Consider the following 14,003-nt stretch of genomic DNA (forward strand, 5'->3'; position numbering starts at 1 on the left):
CGATACAGACGCTCGGTGGATTGCGAAATGCAAGCACAGAAAAGGCGATCCTGCCAGGGTTTAGTAAAGCTGAACACACCAGACATTAGTGCTCAGGTTCTGAGCGAAACTCAGAGCCACAGACCCCTCCCACAAGGTGTATCCTGCCAGTCAGCTCACATTTACCATTTAGCAGGCTGCTGCAAAACCTTGTGCCTGCTCTGTCCTGCTGGTCCAATGTTCATTTATACATACACGGGTGCATTATGTGTGTGTGTGTGTGTGCGCGCGCATGAGTGCATGTGTGTCTGCATGTGTGTGTGTGTGTGTGTGTACAAGCATGCACACTCACACCTGACTTGTGAACTGAAACGAGGCCTGAAATAGATACTCTGGAGGACAGCACATGCTCATCTCCCCTCTCCTGATTGGACAGCGCAGCCGGTGACGAGTCTCACAGCACGAGTACGATTGGCTGGTCCAACTGGGGAAAAGAAAGGGCGGGGAAGGTCCATCAAAACCATCATGACCCTGCCAAACCAGGACCAAACAATCTGGGGCTCATTTATTTATTTTACTTATTTTTATCCATCATACCATACAGGAAATATGTTAAAAGCAAGTGTAAAAATAAAAAAAGTTTTTAAAAAATGACAGAAATTTAAAAACACTTCACTCAATCTCAGATTTAAAAAAACTGCTTTGTCACAGGTTTCTCAAACCTAAAGATACACGTCAGGAAAAAAAGGGTTTGGAATAAAAATGAAAAAGTAAACAAAAATACAGCAACGGAGAAAGCAGAAAAACACACAGCACAGGAAAAAGAGAGTGTCACACAATCATCACATGAATAAACAGCCAACACAGAGACGGCGAATCAGTGATTACTCCTCTACCCAATCAGCATATGATGGCGAATCAGTGATTACTCCTCTACCCAATCAGTACGCGCTTGCACTGTGTCTGAGGTCTAGGAACGGTGAGGCTGGTCCAGGAGGAGAGGAGAGCACCACTCCCCCAAATCTGAGGGTAAACAGGCACCTGCGGGGTCAGCTGCTTTCACAACGTAGCAGGAGCCTCCAAACCCGGAGACGGATCACATCCTCCATCATAAAATTATTCAGTTTCTAAAGGAAGATAATGACTCAGCACAAACAAACATGGCATGCAGCCTCAAAATATAGCCCCCTTTCAGCTTCTCAGCCGAGCCTGTGGAGAATAACACAAACACCCCCCAAAAACCACACACACCCCAGCCATCAGGTGTGTGTGTGTGGGGGGGGGGGGGGGGGGGGGGGGCCTAAACCCACAGGCCGGAGGGACCCTGCAGGGAAACTAACTGCATAAAGCTGCCGCTCTGCAGACCCACAGTGGGCGTCGCCCTTAAAGCTGCCGCTCTGCAGACCCACAGTGGGCGCCGCCCCTTAAAGCTGCCGCTCTGCAGACCCACAGTGGGCGTCGCCCTTAAAGCTGCCGCTCTGCAGACCCACAGTGGGCGTCGCCCTTAAAGCTGCCGCTCTGCAGACCCGCAGTGGGCATCGCCCCTTAAAGCTGCCGCTCTGCAGACCCACAGTGGGCGTCGCCCTTAAAGCTGCCGCTCTGCAGACCCACAGTGGGCGTCGCCCTTAAAGCTGCCGCTCTGCAGACCCACAGTGGGCGTCGCCCCTTAAAGCTGCCGCTCTGCAGACCCAGTGGGCGTCGCCCTTAAAGCTGCCGCTCTGCAGACCCGCAGTGGGCATCGCCCCTTAAAGCTGCCGCTCTGCAGACCCACAGTGGGCGTCGCCCTTAAAGCTGCCGCTCTGCAGACCCACAGTGGGCGTCGCCCTTAAAGCTGCCGCTCTGCAGACCCACAGTGGGCGTCGCCCCTTAAAGCTGCCGCTCTGCAGACCCAGTGGGCGTCGCCCTTAAAGCTGCCGCTCTGCAGACCCACAGTGGGCGTCGCCCCTTAAAGTGAGAAGAACCCTCCACCGAGTCTTCAACCTCACAAAAAAAACAACCGTAAAAACCTAAAAACTGCTCCAAGCCAACATGCCTAAACGAGGAGGACAGAGAAAAGCAGAGGACAGACTCTCTCAGCAGAGAAACCAGGCAGCTGCAAAAAAAAAGAAAAAAGAAATAAATAAAAATAAAGGAAAATGGAGCTTTGACCTCCGGCTGGCTGGAAAACGGGGGGCTGTTATCAGGGGGACCCCAAATTTCACACGGAGTGAGCCCCTTTACAGAGGAAAAAACAAAAATGCCCCCCAGGAAAGGAACCTGCTTTTTTCCCTTTTATTGAAGAGTAAATTGTCAGTTTCAACAAATGTTTAGAATCAGTCAAACAGAATAATTCAACATACGTAGTGCTTATTTTTCCATCTTGTTTGCAAAGACAAGCCGCAAATGGCTGACTACAATACAAAAACTATGACATTTCTTTAAAAACAGTATAATCATACATAAAAGATGCATAAGTGCCTTTGATTCAGAGCATGTGTTTGAAGACAAAACTAAACTTAAAAAATGATTGACAATGGTAGTCAAAGTATGACACTTCAGGGGAAAAAAGAAAACATATTTACATATAAATACTGTTGACAAAGGAGACACTGGAACATTAATATATGCCCCCCCCCCCCCCCCCAACTATAAAACTAATCAACTGCTTAAAACTGTAACCAACTCCTACCGTTCTAACTCCTCCTGATCTGCGGTGTTAAAAGTTAATATTCATGAGCTTTATAAAAGCTGGGCATTCTGTGCGCTATGTTAAAGAAAAGGCTGGCTTGTTTCCATAAAATATATAGATATACTTCTAACTGTTAATTATTTAGTGAAAATAAATCTGTCCTTCGATGGAGAAAAAAATGACAAGGAAACAGCACTTCTAAGTGTCAGTGAATGTACTGTGCAAGAAAGAAAGAGACAGAACAAATATATATGACAGATACATATATATATATATATATATATATATATAAAAACACGGTATCCTTCATTTTTCAAGTTCGACAACATCAGCCCAAACTTTTGCTAATTAAAGACTTACAGGACAGGATTGCGATCAGTACCATTGCACAGTTTAGCGATAGCGATACTCCCAGCCAGGGATGAAGGGTGCTTAGCTTCGACCGGTTCGTTGTTGGTCCGTCATATGAGATGAGTGGTTGACCTGCTGAACGTGTGGTACTTCCTCTCGAACATGGACGGCAGGTTGACCATGGATGGAGAATGGACAGCCTGGAGGACAGGAAGGTAAGAGTGTAAGAGCCCGGCCAGAGGAGGCCGGCTCGCCCGCAGACCCACAGTGTCTCCTGTTAGAGCAGTGAGAACCGTTAGCACAGGTAACCAGCCTGCTCCTGCACGTCTACCATCCTGCAGGGTTTCCCTCCAGCCCTAATCTGGCACACCTGACTGTCCTCATCAGCAGCTCAATGCACATCTCCAGCTGCTGAATGAGGTGAGGCTTTGTTAGGGCTGGAGTGTAAACCTACAGGACGGTAGACCTGGAGCAGGGCTGGTTAGCCCTGGAGCAGGCTGGTTAGCCCTGGGTTAGAGAGACACGGGGCACGTTTGGGTGACCCGTTCCAGCAGTTTTGGCGGTTTTGTGGCTGTTACCGGGCGCACCTGGAGGAACGTGGTGTGGGCGGGACAGCAGGTGTCTCTAAACGGCACGAGGGGCTCCAGACCCAAACGCCACGGGGGGGGCAGAGGGACGGCTCAAACCGGGCGCTCGTTACCACCACACACACACCGCTGAAACAGGCACCACCGAACAGCACGGTGAGAACCACACACACACACACACACCGCCGTGCTCCTTCTGTGTGAACGCCGCGGCAGAACAGCAGGGGGCGCAACAAACGCACTCCTACACCAAGGTACCCACCACCAGGGCCAGGGGCCATGTTCAACATACAGGAAAATTCCCCAGACTTTTAGAATCTCAGACTCTGCAGTGTTGAGTGTCTGGCTGCAGAGTGCTGGTGGTGTGTTGAGAAGCTGAGACTCAGTGTTGAGTGTCTGGCTGCAGAGTGCTGGTGGTGTGTTGAGAAGCTGAGACTCAGTGCTGAGTGTCTGGCTGCAGAGTGCTGGTGGTGTGTTGAGAAGCTGAGACTCAGTGCTGAGTGTCTGGCTGCAGAGTGCTGGTGGTGTGTTGAGAAGCTGAGACTCAGTGTTGGGTGTCTGGCTGCAGAGTGCTGGTGGTGTGTTGAGAAGCTGAGACTCAGTGTTGGGTGTCTGGTTGCAGAGTGCTGGTGGTGTGTTGAGAAGCTGAGACTCAGTGTTGAGTGTCTGGCTGCAGAGTGCTGGTGGTGTGTTGAGAAGCTGAGACTCAGTGTTGAGTGTCTGGCTGCAGAGTGCTGGTGGTGTGTTGAGAAGCTGAGACTCAGTGTTGAGTGTCTGGCTGCAGAGTGCTGGTGGTGTGTTGAGAAGCTGAGACTCAGTGTTGAGTGTCTGGCTGCAGAGTGCTGGTGGTGTGTTGAGAAGCTGAGACTCAGTGTTGGGTGTCTGGCTGCAGAGCGTTGTCTGCTGACGTTGGGTGCGATGCATTACCTCTCCAATCACACCCCGGCGACCACATGAGAAGAGGAGTGTCAGAAATGCTGTAAAAACACTGAAACCTTTCACCGTTCCAGGCCAGCCGCAGCTAAACGCTGTGCACACTGTACACAGCCCCCCCCCCCCACTCTGAGTCCCAGTGTCTCAGCTTAAAGCCCTCTACAGCTGGGACACACACACCTCCAGCCCAAACACACACCCCACACAGCACGCACACACACACCTCCAGCCCAAACACACCCCACACAGCGCACACACACACCCCACACAGCACACACACACACACCTCCAGCCCAAACACACCCCACAAAGTGCACACACACACCCCACACACACACCCCACAGCACATACACACCCCACACAGCACACACACACACCCCACAGAGCGCACACACACCCCACTGAATCACATCAGAGCAAAATGACTAAATCACCGTCCGCACATAATTTACCAGCGAGCAGCTCAGGGATGTTTTTTTGGTCTGTGGTTGACTCTTAATCCCCAGAGTAATTAGGCCAGATGAAGTGAATCAGTGCTCAACGCTCAAGAGGATTCCCAGCATTTCACCACAGAGTTCTTTAAAGATTTCGAAGAAGTATTGCAGGGGTGGCAGGAACGAGGGGTGGACAGTCTCTGAAGATCCCAGTGAGTGAGTGATTGAATGAGTGAGTGAGTGAATGAATCCATGAGTGAGTGAGTGAGTGAATCCATGAGTGAGTGAATGAGCACATGGATGAGTGGTTAAGTGAGTGCCACCATAATACAGTGAGGTGGGGGGTAGGTTGGAGGGTGGGGTGGGGTGGGGTGGGGTGGAGTCGGGTAGGGTAGGGTAGGGGTGTGGGTTTGGGGGTAGGGGTATGGTTGGGGTTGGGGTTGGGGTGGGGGTAGGGTAGGGGGTTGGGGGGGTAGGGTAGGGGGTAGGGTAGGGTGCAGGTTTGGGGGTAGGGGTTGGGGTAGGGTGCAGGTTTGGGGGTAGGGGTTGGGGTAGGGTGCAGGTTTGGGGGTAGGGTAGGGTGCAGGTTTGGGGGTAGGGTAGGGTGCAGGTTTGGGGTTGGGGGTAGGGGGTAGGGTAGGGTGCAGGTTAGGGGGTAGGGTGCAGGGGTTTGGGGGTGCAGGTTTGGGGGTAGGGTAGGGTGCAGGTTTGGGGGTGGGGTGCAGGTTTGGGGGTAGGGGTTGGGGTAGGGTGCAGGTTTGGGGGTAGGGTAGGGTGCAGGTTTGGGGGTAGGGCGGGTAGGGTATGGTAGGGGGTGAGGTGTGGGTTTGGGGTAAGGGTTGGGGTGGGGGTAGGGTAGGGTGCAGGTTTGGGGGTAGGGGTTGGGGTAGGGTGCAGGTTTGGGGCTCACATGGACGCAGAGGCTACAGGAGGGTCTCCCTGCGGGGGGCCTTTCGGAGCTCTGCAGACGGGACGGGATCCTGGCAGGCCCTGGGAGGAGGGGCTAGGGTGACAGTGGGCGGGGCTGGAGCAGCGGCCTGGGCGGAGCTACAGGGGGCTCTGTCGGGGCTGCTGGGGGCGCGGATGCAGACGGGCACCCGCGGGCGGGGGGCGGGGTCGAAGGAGTTGGACCGCTGCACGACCGCGCTCTTGCCGGAGCTATTGATGCTGAACGTAGAGGTGGAGCGAGGCATCTAAGCAGAGAGGAGAGACCGTTAGCCACGCCCACAGCAGGGAGGAGAGACCGTTAGCCACGCCCACAGCAGGGAGGAGAGACGGTTAGCCCCACCCACAGCAGGGAAGAGAGACTGTTAGCCACGCCCACAGCAGGGAGGAGAGACCGTTAGCCACGCCCACAGCAGGGAGGAGAGACCGTTAGCCCCGCCCACAGCAGGGAGGAGAGACCGTTAGCCCCGCCCACTGCAGGGAGGAGAGACTGTTAGCCACGCCCACAGCAGGGAGGAGAGACCATTAGCCCCACCCACAGCAGGGAGGAGAGACCGTTAGCCACGCCCACAGCAGGGGGAGAGAGAGACCGTTAGCCACGCCCACAGCAGGGAGGAGAGACCGTTAGCCCCGCCCACAGCAGGGAGGAGAGACCGTTAGCCCCGCCCACAGCAGGGAGAGACCGTTAGCCACGCCCACTGCAGGGAGGAGAGACTGTTAGCCACGCCCACAGCAGGGAGGAGAGACCATTAGCCCCACCCACAGCAGGGAGGAGAGACCGTTAGCCACGCCCACAGCAGGGGGAGAGAGAGACCGTTAGCCACGCCCACAGCAGGGAGGAGAGACCGTTAGCCACGCCCACAGCAGGGAGGAGAGACCGTTAGCCACGCCCACAGCAGGGAGGAGAGACCGTTAGCCACGCCCACAGCAGGGAGGAGAGACCGTTAGCCACGCCCACAGCAGGGAGGAGAGACCGTTAGCCACGCCCACAGCAGGGAGGAGAGACCATTAGCCACGCCCACAGCAGGGAGGAGAGACCGTTAGCCACGCCCACAGCAGGGAGGAGAGACCGTTAGCCACGCCCACAGCAGGGAGGAGAGACCGTTAGCCACGCCCACAGCAGGGAGGAGAGACCGTTAGCCATGCCCACAGCAGGGAGGAGAGACCGTTAGCCATCTTCAATGTTCACTCCTACGTGTGTTTTCATGAGGTGTTTATTACTTTTATTGGCAGTTTTCAGGTTTTTTCAACAAAACCCTCACAGGTTCTGCACATATTTCCCACCCGGGGTCTGTTCCCTTTTAATTAGGGAAAGCAAACAGAAGAGCACAAAGAACAAAGCCTACGCCGTTCCTAAAAAATAAAAGCCTGCTTCCTAAAGGTACGGGCCCCACACCCATCAGCATCTCGCTGAGACTCAGAGGGAAAGGCAGCTGAACGGGCACTTCAAACCCAGACGCCCCAGAAGATGATCTGGCCTCTCCCTGCAAGCACAAGAAGCTCCTCTTCCCCAAAATCACATTCCTGCAGAGAGAAATTAGCAGGAGACTCCAGGAGAGGAAATACATTTAATATAAGGCTTATTTCAAAGAGTTTTAAAATGGCCTCACACAGGGAACAGGGCCTGGTATTACCCCTTAAAAGCCCACAGACTAGACTCACTATAAAATAAACCCAGAGGATATTAGACTGGGTTCAATCAAAAACACATCACCTTCACCATAGTAACCACACATCACCTTCGCCATAGTAACCACACATCACCTTCACCACAGTAACCACACATCACCTTCACCACAGTAACCACACATCACCTTCGCCATAGTAACCACACATCACCTTCGCCATAGTAACCACACATCACCTTCGCCATAGTAACCGCAGAAGTGCAGGTCAAAGTCAGACGAATGAAACCGATTGTTCTGTCGTTTAATTGGCAGGAGGAATAAAAACATCAACTTTCTGCCAAAACAAAAAGGTATTCCACCCCAAATCCAGAGCAAAATTAACTAATTAACCCACGCCCCCACGCACGTCAGCTCTGAAAACATTTTCTGCTTGTTCATTTCTGATAATAAAAAAATTAAAAGCCGTCAAATCATCGCATGGATTCAAATTCAACACGAAAGTCTAATCAGTCTGCTGCACACTGGACACGCATCGCGTTCTCACACTTCTGATCTGACAGCGCTGCTGATTAACCAATCAGCTAACAGCTCGTCAGGTCAGCCAGGTAGCATGTCAGAGACACACCGGCAGAATCACTGTACCAGGGACAACTACACATCATTATAGCTCATGAGTCTCATCTAAAGGGCTGACAGCTGTGATATCAGACAGGAAGGCAACAAACAAATGATTTCCGGACGGTTTTTAAACATTCTCACGCTTGCGTGTAAAATCGTAATGTTCAGCTCGTATGAACTTCAGCTGATATTCCAACATCACTAATGCAGCTTTAGATCACTTCCTGTGATTTGATTGGTTCCTGTGTGACAAAGAAACATTCACAAAAAAGTCAGTTGAATAACTGTGCGAGCAGCCACTAATCATTTTAAAACCGATCACAGAAGAAAATGGGGACCCCAGTAGACCCTGTGGTTCTATCCCTGGTTTTGGGGTCCCCAGTAGACCCTGTGGTTCTATCCCTGGTATAGGGGTCCCCAGCAGACCCCGTGGTTCTCTGGACCTGGTTTTGGGGACCCCAGCAGACCCTGTGGTTCTCTGGACCTGGTTTTGGGGACCCCAGCAGACGCCGTGGTTCTCTGGACCTGGTTTTGGGGACCCCAGCAGACCCCGTGGTCCTCTGGACCTGGTTTTGGGGAGCCCTGCTCTCAGGGGTGGGCGGGGCTTACCGACAGCGTGGCGGAGCTGCCCAGGCGGGCACGGCTCTCGGACCCAGGGCCGGGGCTCTTGTCGTCGGGGGTGCTGCTGGCCATGAAGGCCCTCTGGATCACCCGCTTGGGCGTCTTAGTGAAGGAGAACGCCCGCGTGACCTGCAGAGAGAGAGAGAGAGAGGAGATTCTCACTCACTCAGCTCCAACATCCTCACTCACTCACTCAGCTCCAACATCCTCACTCATTCACTCACTCAGCTCCAACATCCTCACTCACTCACTCAGCTCCAACATCCTCACTCACTCACTCATTCACTCACTCAGCTCCAACATCCTCACTCACTCACTCAGCTCCAACATCCTCACTCACTCACTCATTCACTCACTCAGCTCCAACATCCTCACTCACTCATTCACTCACTCAGCTCCAACATCCTCACTCACTCACTCAGCTCCAACATCCTCACTCACTCACCACTCCATCATCCTCACTCACTGCTCCAACTCACTCATTCACTCAACCCACTCATCCACTCAGACAGCCAGCCAGCCACTCACGGCTCCAACATACTCACTCACCAGCCTCCAACGTCCTCACTCAATCACTCCAACGTCCTCACTCAATCCTCTCAGTCAGTCAGTCAGTCAGTCAGTCAGTCACTCACTCACTCAGCTCCAACATCCTCACTCACTCATTCACTCACTCAGCTCCAACATCCTCACTCACTCATTCACTCACTCAGCTCCAACATCCTCACTCACTCACTCAGCTCCAACATCCTCACTCACCACTCCATCATCCTCACTCACTGCTCCAACTCACTCATTCACTCAACCCACTCATCCACTCAGACAGCCAGCCACTCACGGCTCCAACATACTCACTCACCAGCCTCCAACGTCCTCACTCAATCACTCCAACGTCCTCAGTCAGTCAGTCAGTCAGTCAGTCAGTCAGTCAGTCAGTCACTCAGTCACTCAGTCACTCAGCTCCAACATCCTCACTCACTCACTCAGCTCCAACATCCTCACTCACTCACTCATTCACTCACTCAGCTCCAACATCCTCACTCACTCACTCAGCTCCAACATCCTCACTCACTCATTCACTCACTCAGCTCCAACATCCTCACTCACTCATTCACTCACTCAGCTCCAACATCCTCACTCACTCATTCACTCACTCAGCTCCAACATCCTCACTCACTCATTCACTCACTCAGCTCCAACATCCTCACTCACTCACTCAGCTCCAACATCCTCACTCACCACTCCATCATCCTCACTCACTGCTCCAACTCACTCATTCACTCAACCCACTCATCCACTCAGACAGCCAGCCACTCACGGCTCCAACATACTCACTCACCAGCCTCCAACGTCCTCACTCAATCACTCCAACGTCCTCACTCAATCCTCTCAGTCAGTCAGTCAGTCAGTCAGTCAGTCAGTCACTCACTCACTCAGCTCCAACATCCTCACTCACTCACTCAGCTCCAACATCCTCACTCACTCACTCATTCACTCACTCAGCTCCAACATCCTCACTCACTCACTCAGCTCCAACATCCTCACTCACTCATTCACTCACTCAGCTCCAACATCCTCACTCACTCATTCACTCACTCAGCTCCAACATCCTCACTCACTCATTCACTCACTCAGCTCCAACATCCTCACTCACTCACTCAGCTCCAACATCCTCACTCACCACTCCATCATCCTCACTCACTGCTCCAACTCACTCATTCACTCAACCCACTCATCCACTCAGACAGCCAGCCACTCACGGCTCCAACATACTCACTCACCAGCCTCCAACGTCCTCACTCAATCACTCCAACGTCCTCAGTCAGTCAGTCAGTCAGTCAGTCAGTCAGTCAGTCACTCAGCTCCAACATCCTCACTCACTCACTCAGCTCCAACATCCTCACTCACTCACTCATTCACTCACTCAGCTCCAACATCCTCACTCACTCACTCAGCTCCAACATCCTCACTCACTCACTCAGCTCCAACATCCTCACTCACTCATTCACTCACTCAGCTCCAACATCCTCACTCACTCATTCACTCACTCAGCTCCAACATCCTCACTCACTCATTCACTCACTCAGCTCCAACATCCTCACTCACTCATTCACTCACTCAGCTCCAACATCCTCACTCACTCACTCAGCTCCAACATCCTCACTCACCACTCCATCATCCTCACTCACTGCTCCAACTCACTCATTCACTCAACCCACTCATCCACTCAGACAGCCAGCCACTCACGGCTCCAACATACTCACTCACCAGCCTCCAACGTCCTCACTCAATCACTCCAACGTCCTCACTCAATCCTCTCAGTCAGTCAGTCAGTCAGTCAGTCAGTCACTCACTCACTCAGCTCCAACATCCTCACTCACTCACTCAGCTCCAACATCCTCACTCACTCACTCATTCACTCACTCAGCTCCAACATCCTCACTCACTCACTCAGCTCCAACATCCTCACTCACTCATTCACTCACTCAGCTCCAACATCCTCACTCACTCATTCACTCACTCAGCTCCAACATCCTCACTCACTCATTCACTCACTCAGCTCCAACATCCTCACTCACTCACTCAGCTCCAACATCCTCACTCACCACTCCATCATCCTCACTCACTGCTCCAACTCACTCATTCACTCAACCCACTCATCCACTCAGACAGCCAGCCACTCACGGCTCCAACATACTCACTCACCAGCCTCCAACGTCCTCACTCAATCACTCCAACGTCAGTCAGTCAGTCAGTCAGTCAGTCAGTCAGTCAGTCAGTCAGTCAGTCAGTCAGTCAGTCAGTCAGTCAGTCAGTCAGTCAGTCAGTCAGTCAGTCAGTCAGTCAGTCAGTCAGTCAGTCAGTCAGTCAGTCACTCACTCACTCACTCACTCACTCACTCACTCACTCACTCACTCACTCACTCACTCACTCACTCACTCACTCACTCACTCACTCACTCACTCACTCGGTGTGTGGCGGACTCGTACCTTTTTGGAGGTCTTTTTGATGACGCGGGACGCTCGACTGAGCGTGCTCTCCATGTCCTTGGTGCTGACGTGGACGGACTCGGGATCGGTGCACTGAATCAGTTCCTCCTGTGTCACACACGCACGCACACACACACACACACACACACACACACGCACACACATGAGCTCAGAGGACTTCAGCTGAACTGCATTGTGGAGCTCCCTCTCCACACAAGCAGCCAGAGCCCCATTTCTATTCAGACAAGCAAATCAATTAGGAGTCAAGAGAGGTGCACATCGCCACCTTGTGGCTAATCCTACCCAGTACACGGCTGAATAGCCTGTTTTCCTTCATTGTGTTTTCTTATGTTCTTATGTTCTAGATGGGCTGAATGGCCTGCTCTCCTCAGTAAGTATTCTTAGGTTCTTGCTTGTTTGTGCATTCAAATACCAGATTAGTTTCAAAATATAACTGCATGACTTCCTACAGAAAACTTCAAGTTCCAGCATGCTTCAGTGTTCTCCGTTACGTTAAGGGGAAGTGGCGTTCCGGGCGTCGCCGTGGGAACGCGGGCCACTCACCGCGTCGGCCTTGCAGATGGTGTCGGCCACGTGCCGGCACAGCGTCTTCAGCCAGGCGGCCTTGCCGGCGTCCTCGGCGACCAGCTGGAAGCTGAAGAGCAGGTTCTCCTGCTCGGTGGGGGGGTGCACCACCAGCGCGAAGGCATTCCTGCAGTCTGCGCTCGACACACACGCGCACACACACACACACACACGGGGTTAGAGACACGTGCACACACACACATGGGGTTAGAGTGTCTCAGTACCGTCCCTCCAGACCGCCCCGCCCAGCAGAATCTTCATTTCAAGGTTATTTAATACCGCAGCTTTACCCACACCATTAAATTAATCTCAAATTCAACTTTTAAATAATGGAGTCTGTACCACTGGCTTCAAGTAATAAAAAGCGGGCTTTGAATAGCAAAAAGCACTTTGTAAAAGCAGAGCATATTTTCAGATGGAGTCAATAAGTCTGATGTATATCCAGCGACACTTCGGGAATAAAAACGTCCCCCTCTTAATTCAGACCAGACCGCTACCCGCAGCCCAAGCCCTTTCCCAGACCGCTAACCGCAGCCCAAGCCCATTCCCGGGCCACACCGCTAACCGCAGCCCAAGCTAACCGCAGCCCAAGCCCTTTTCCAGACCGCTAACCGCAGCCCAAGCCCTTTCCCAGACCGCTAACCGCAGCCCAAGCCCTTTCCCAGGCCAGACCGCTAACCGCAGCCCAAGCCCTGTCCCAGGCCGCTAACCACAGCCCAAGCTAACCGCAGCCCAGGCCAGACCGCTAACCGCAGCCCAAGCCCTTTCCCAGACCGCTAACCGCAGCCCAAGCCCTTTCCCAGACCGCTGACCGCTAACCGCAGCCCAAGCTAACCGCAGCCCAAGCCCTTTCCCAGACCGCTAACCGCAGCCCAAGCCCTTTCCCAGACCGCTAACCGCAGCCCAAGCCCTTTCCCAGACCGCTAACCGCAGCCCAAGCTAACCGCAGCCCAAGCTAACCGCAGCCCAAGCCCTTTCCCAGGCCAGACCGCTAAACCCGATGAATGTGACAGACAGAGTCACTAAGCAGCTGCTCGTTTGCGTGAAGACACGGCCGTGTCTTTGAGCTCAGAAACAGGGCAGCACTTCTGACCCTCTGTCTGTGTCGCAGTCTGTGCGTATGATCAGCGACAGTGTCTGTGCGTACGATCAGCGGCAGTGTCTGTGCGTATGATCAGCGACAGTGTCTGTGCGTACGATCAGCGACAGTGTCTGTGCGTATGATCAGCGACAGTGTCTGTGCGTACGATCAGCGACAGTGTCTGTGCGTACGATCAGCGACAGTGTCTGTGCGTACGATCAGCGGCAGTGTCTGTGCGTATGATCAGCGACAGTGTCTGTGCGTACGATCAGCGACAGTGTCTGTGCGTATGATCAGCGACAGTGTCTGTGCGTATGATCAGCGACAGTGTCTGTGCGTACGATCAGCGACAGTGTCTGTGCGTACGATCAGCGACAGTGTCTGTGCGTACGATCAGCGACAGCGTTCGTGCGTACGTTCGTTCCAAGAGTGTTAGTGTGTACGTTTGTTCCGAAAGTGTTTATGCGTATGTCCAGCAATAGTGTTCGTACGTTCGTTCTGCGACAGTGTTTGTGTGCGTCTGTGCTGCTTGGCCTGCAGCCAGTCAACATTTGTCCTTTGACTCAGAAGTGAACGTAAGAC

General features: G+C 53.0%; 1 protein-coding gene across 4 annotated transcripts in view; it reads right to left on the reverse strand.

The window, feature by feature from the left end:
* Positions 1 to 534: 534 nt before the first annotated feature.
* Positions 535 to 14,003, reverse strand: part of ect2 (epithelial cell transforming 2) — a 37,325-nt gene continuing 23,856 nt past the window's right edge. For 2 of the 4 annotated variants that reach the window (XM_035412256.1, XM_035412255.1), the window contains 5 exons: positions 12,320 to 12,474; positions 11,756 to 11,863; positions 8,754 to 8,894; positions 5,864 to 6,146; positions 535 to 3,198 (listed from right to left, as the gene is read on the reverse strand). In XM_035412256.1, coding sequence (XP_035268147.1) covers positions 5,877 to 6,146; positions 8,754 to 8,894; positions 11,756 to 11,863; positions 12,320 to 12,474 — 674 coding nt within the window. In that variant the 3' untranslated portion in view covers positions 535 to 3,198; positions 5,864 to 5,876. The remainder of the gene's footprint in view (positions 3,199 to 5,863; positions 6,147 to 8,753; positions 8,895 to 11,755; positions 11,864 to 12,319; positions 12,475 to 14,003) is intronic. The other 2 variants (XM_035412258.1, XM_035412257.1) reach the window with 1 other exon arrangement.

This window comes from Anguilla anguilla, chromosome 4, assembly GCF_013347855.1.
Source record: "Anguilla anguilla isolate fAngAng1 chromosome 4, fAngAng1.pri, whole genome shotgun sequence".
NCBI classification, from domain to species: Eukaryota; Metazoa; Chordata; class Actinopteri; order Anguilliformes; family Anguillidae; genus Anguilla; species Anguilla anguilla.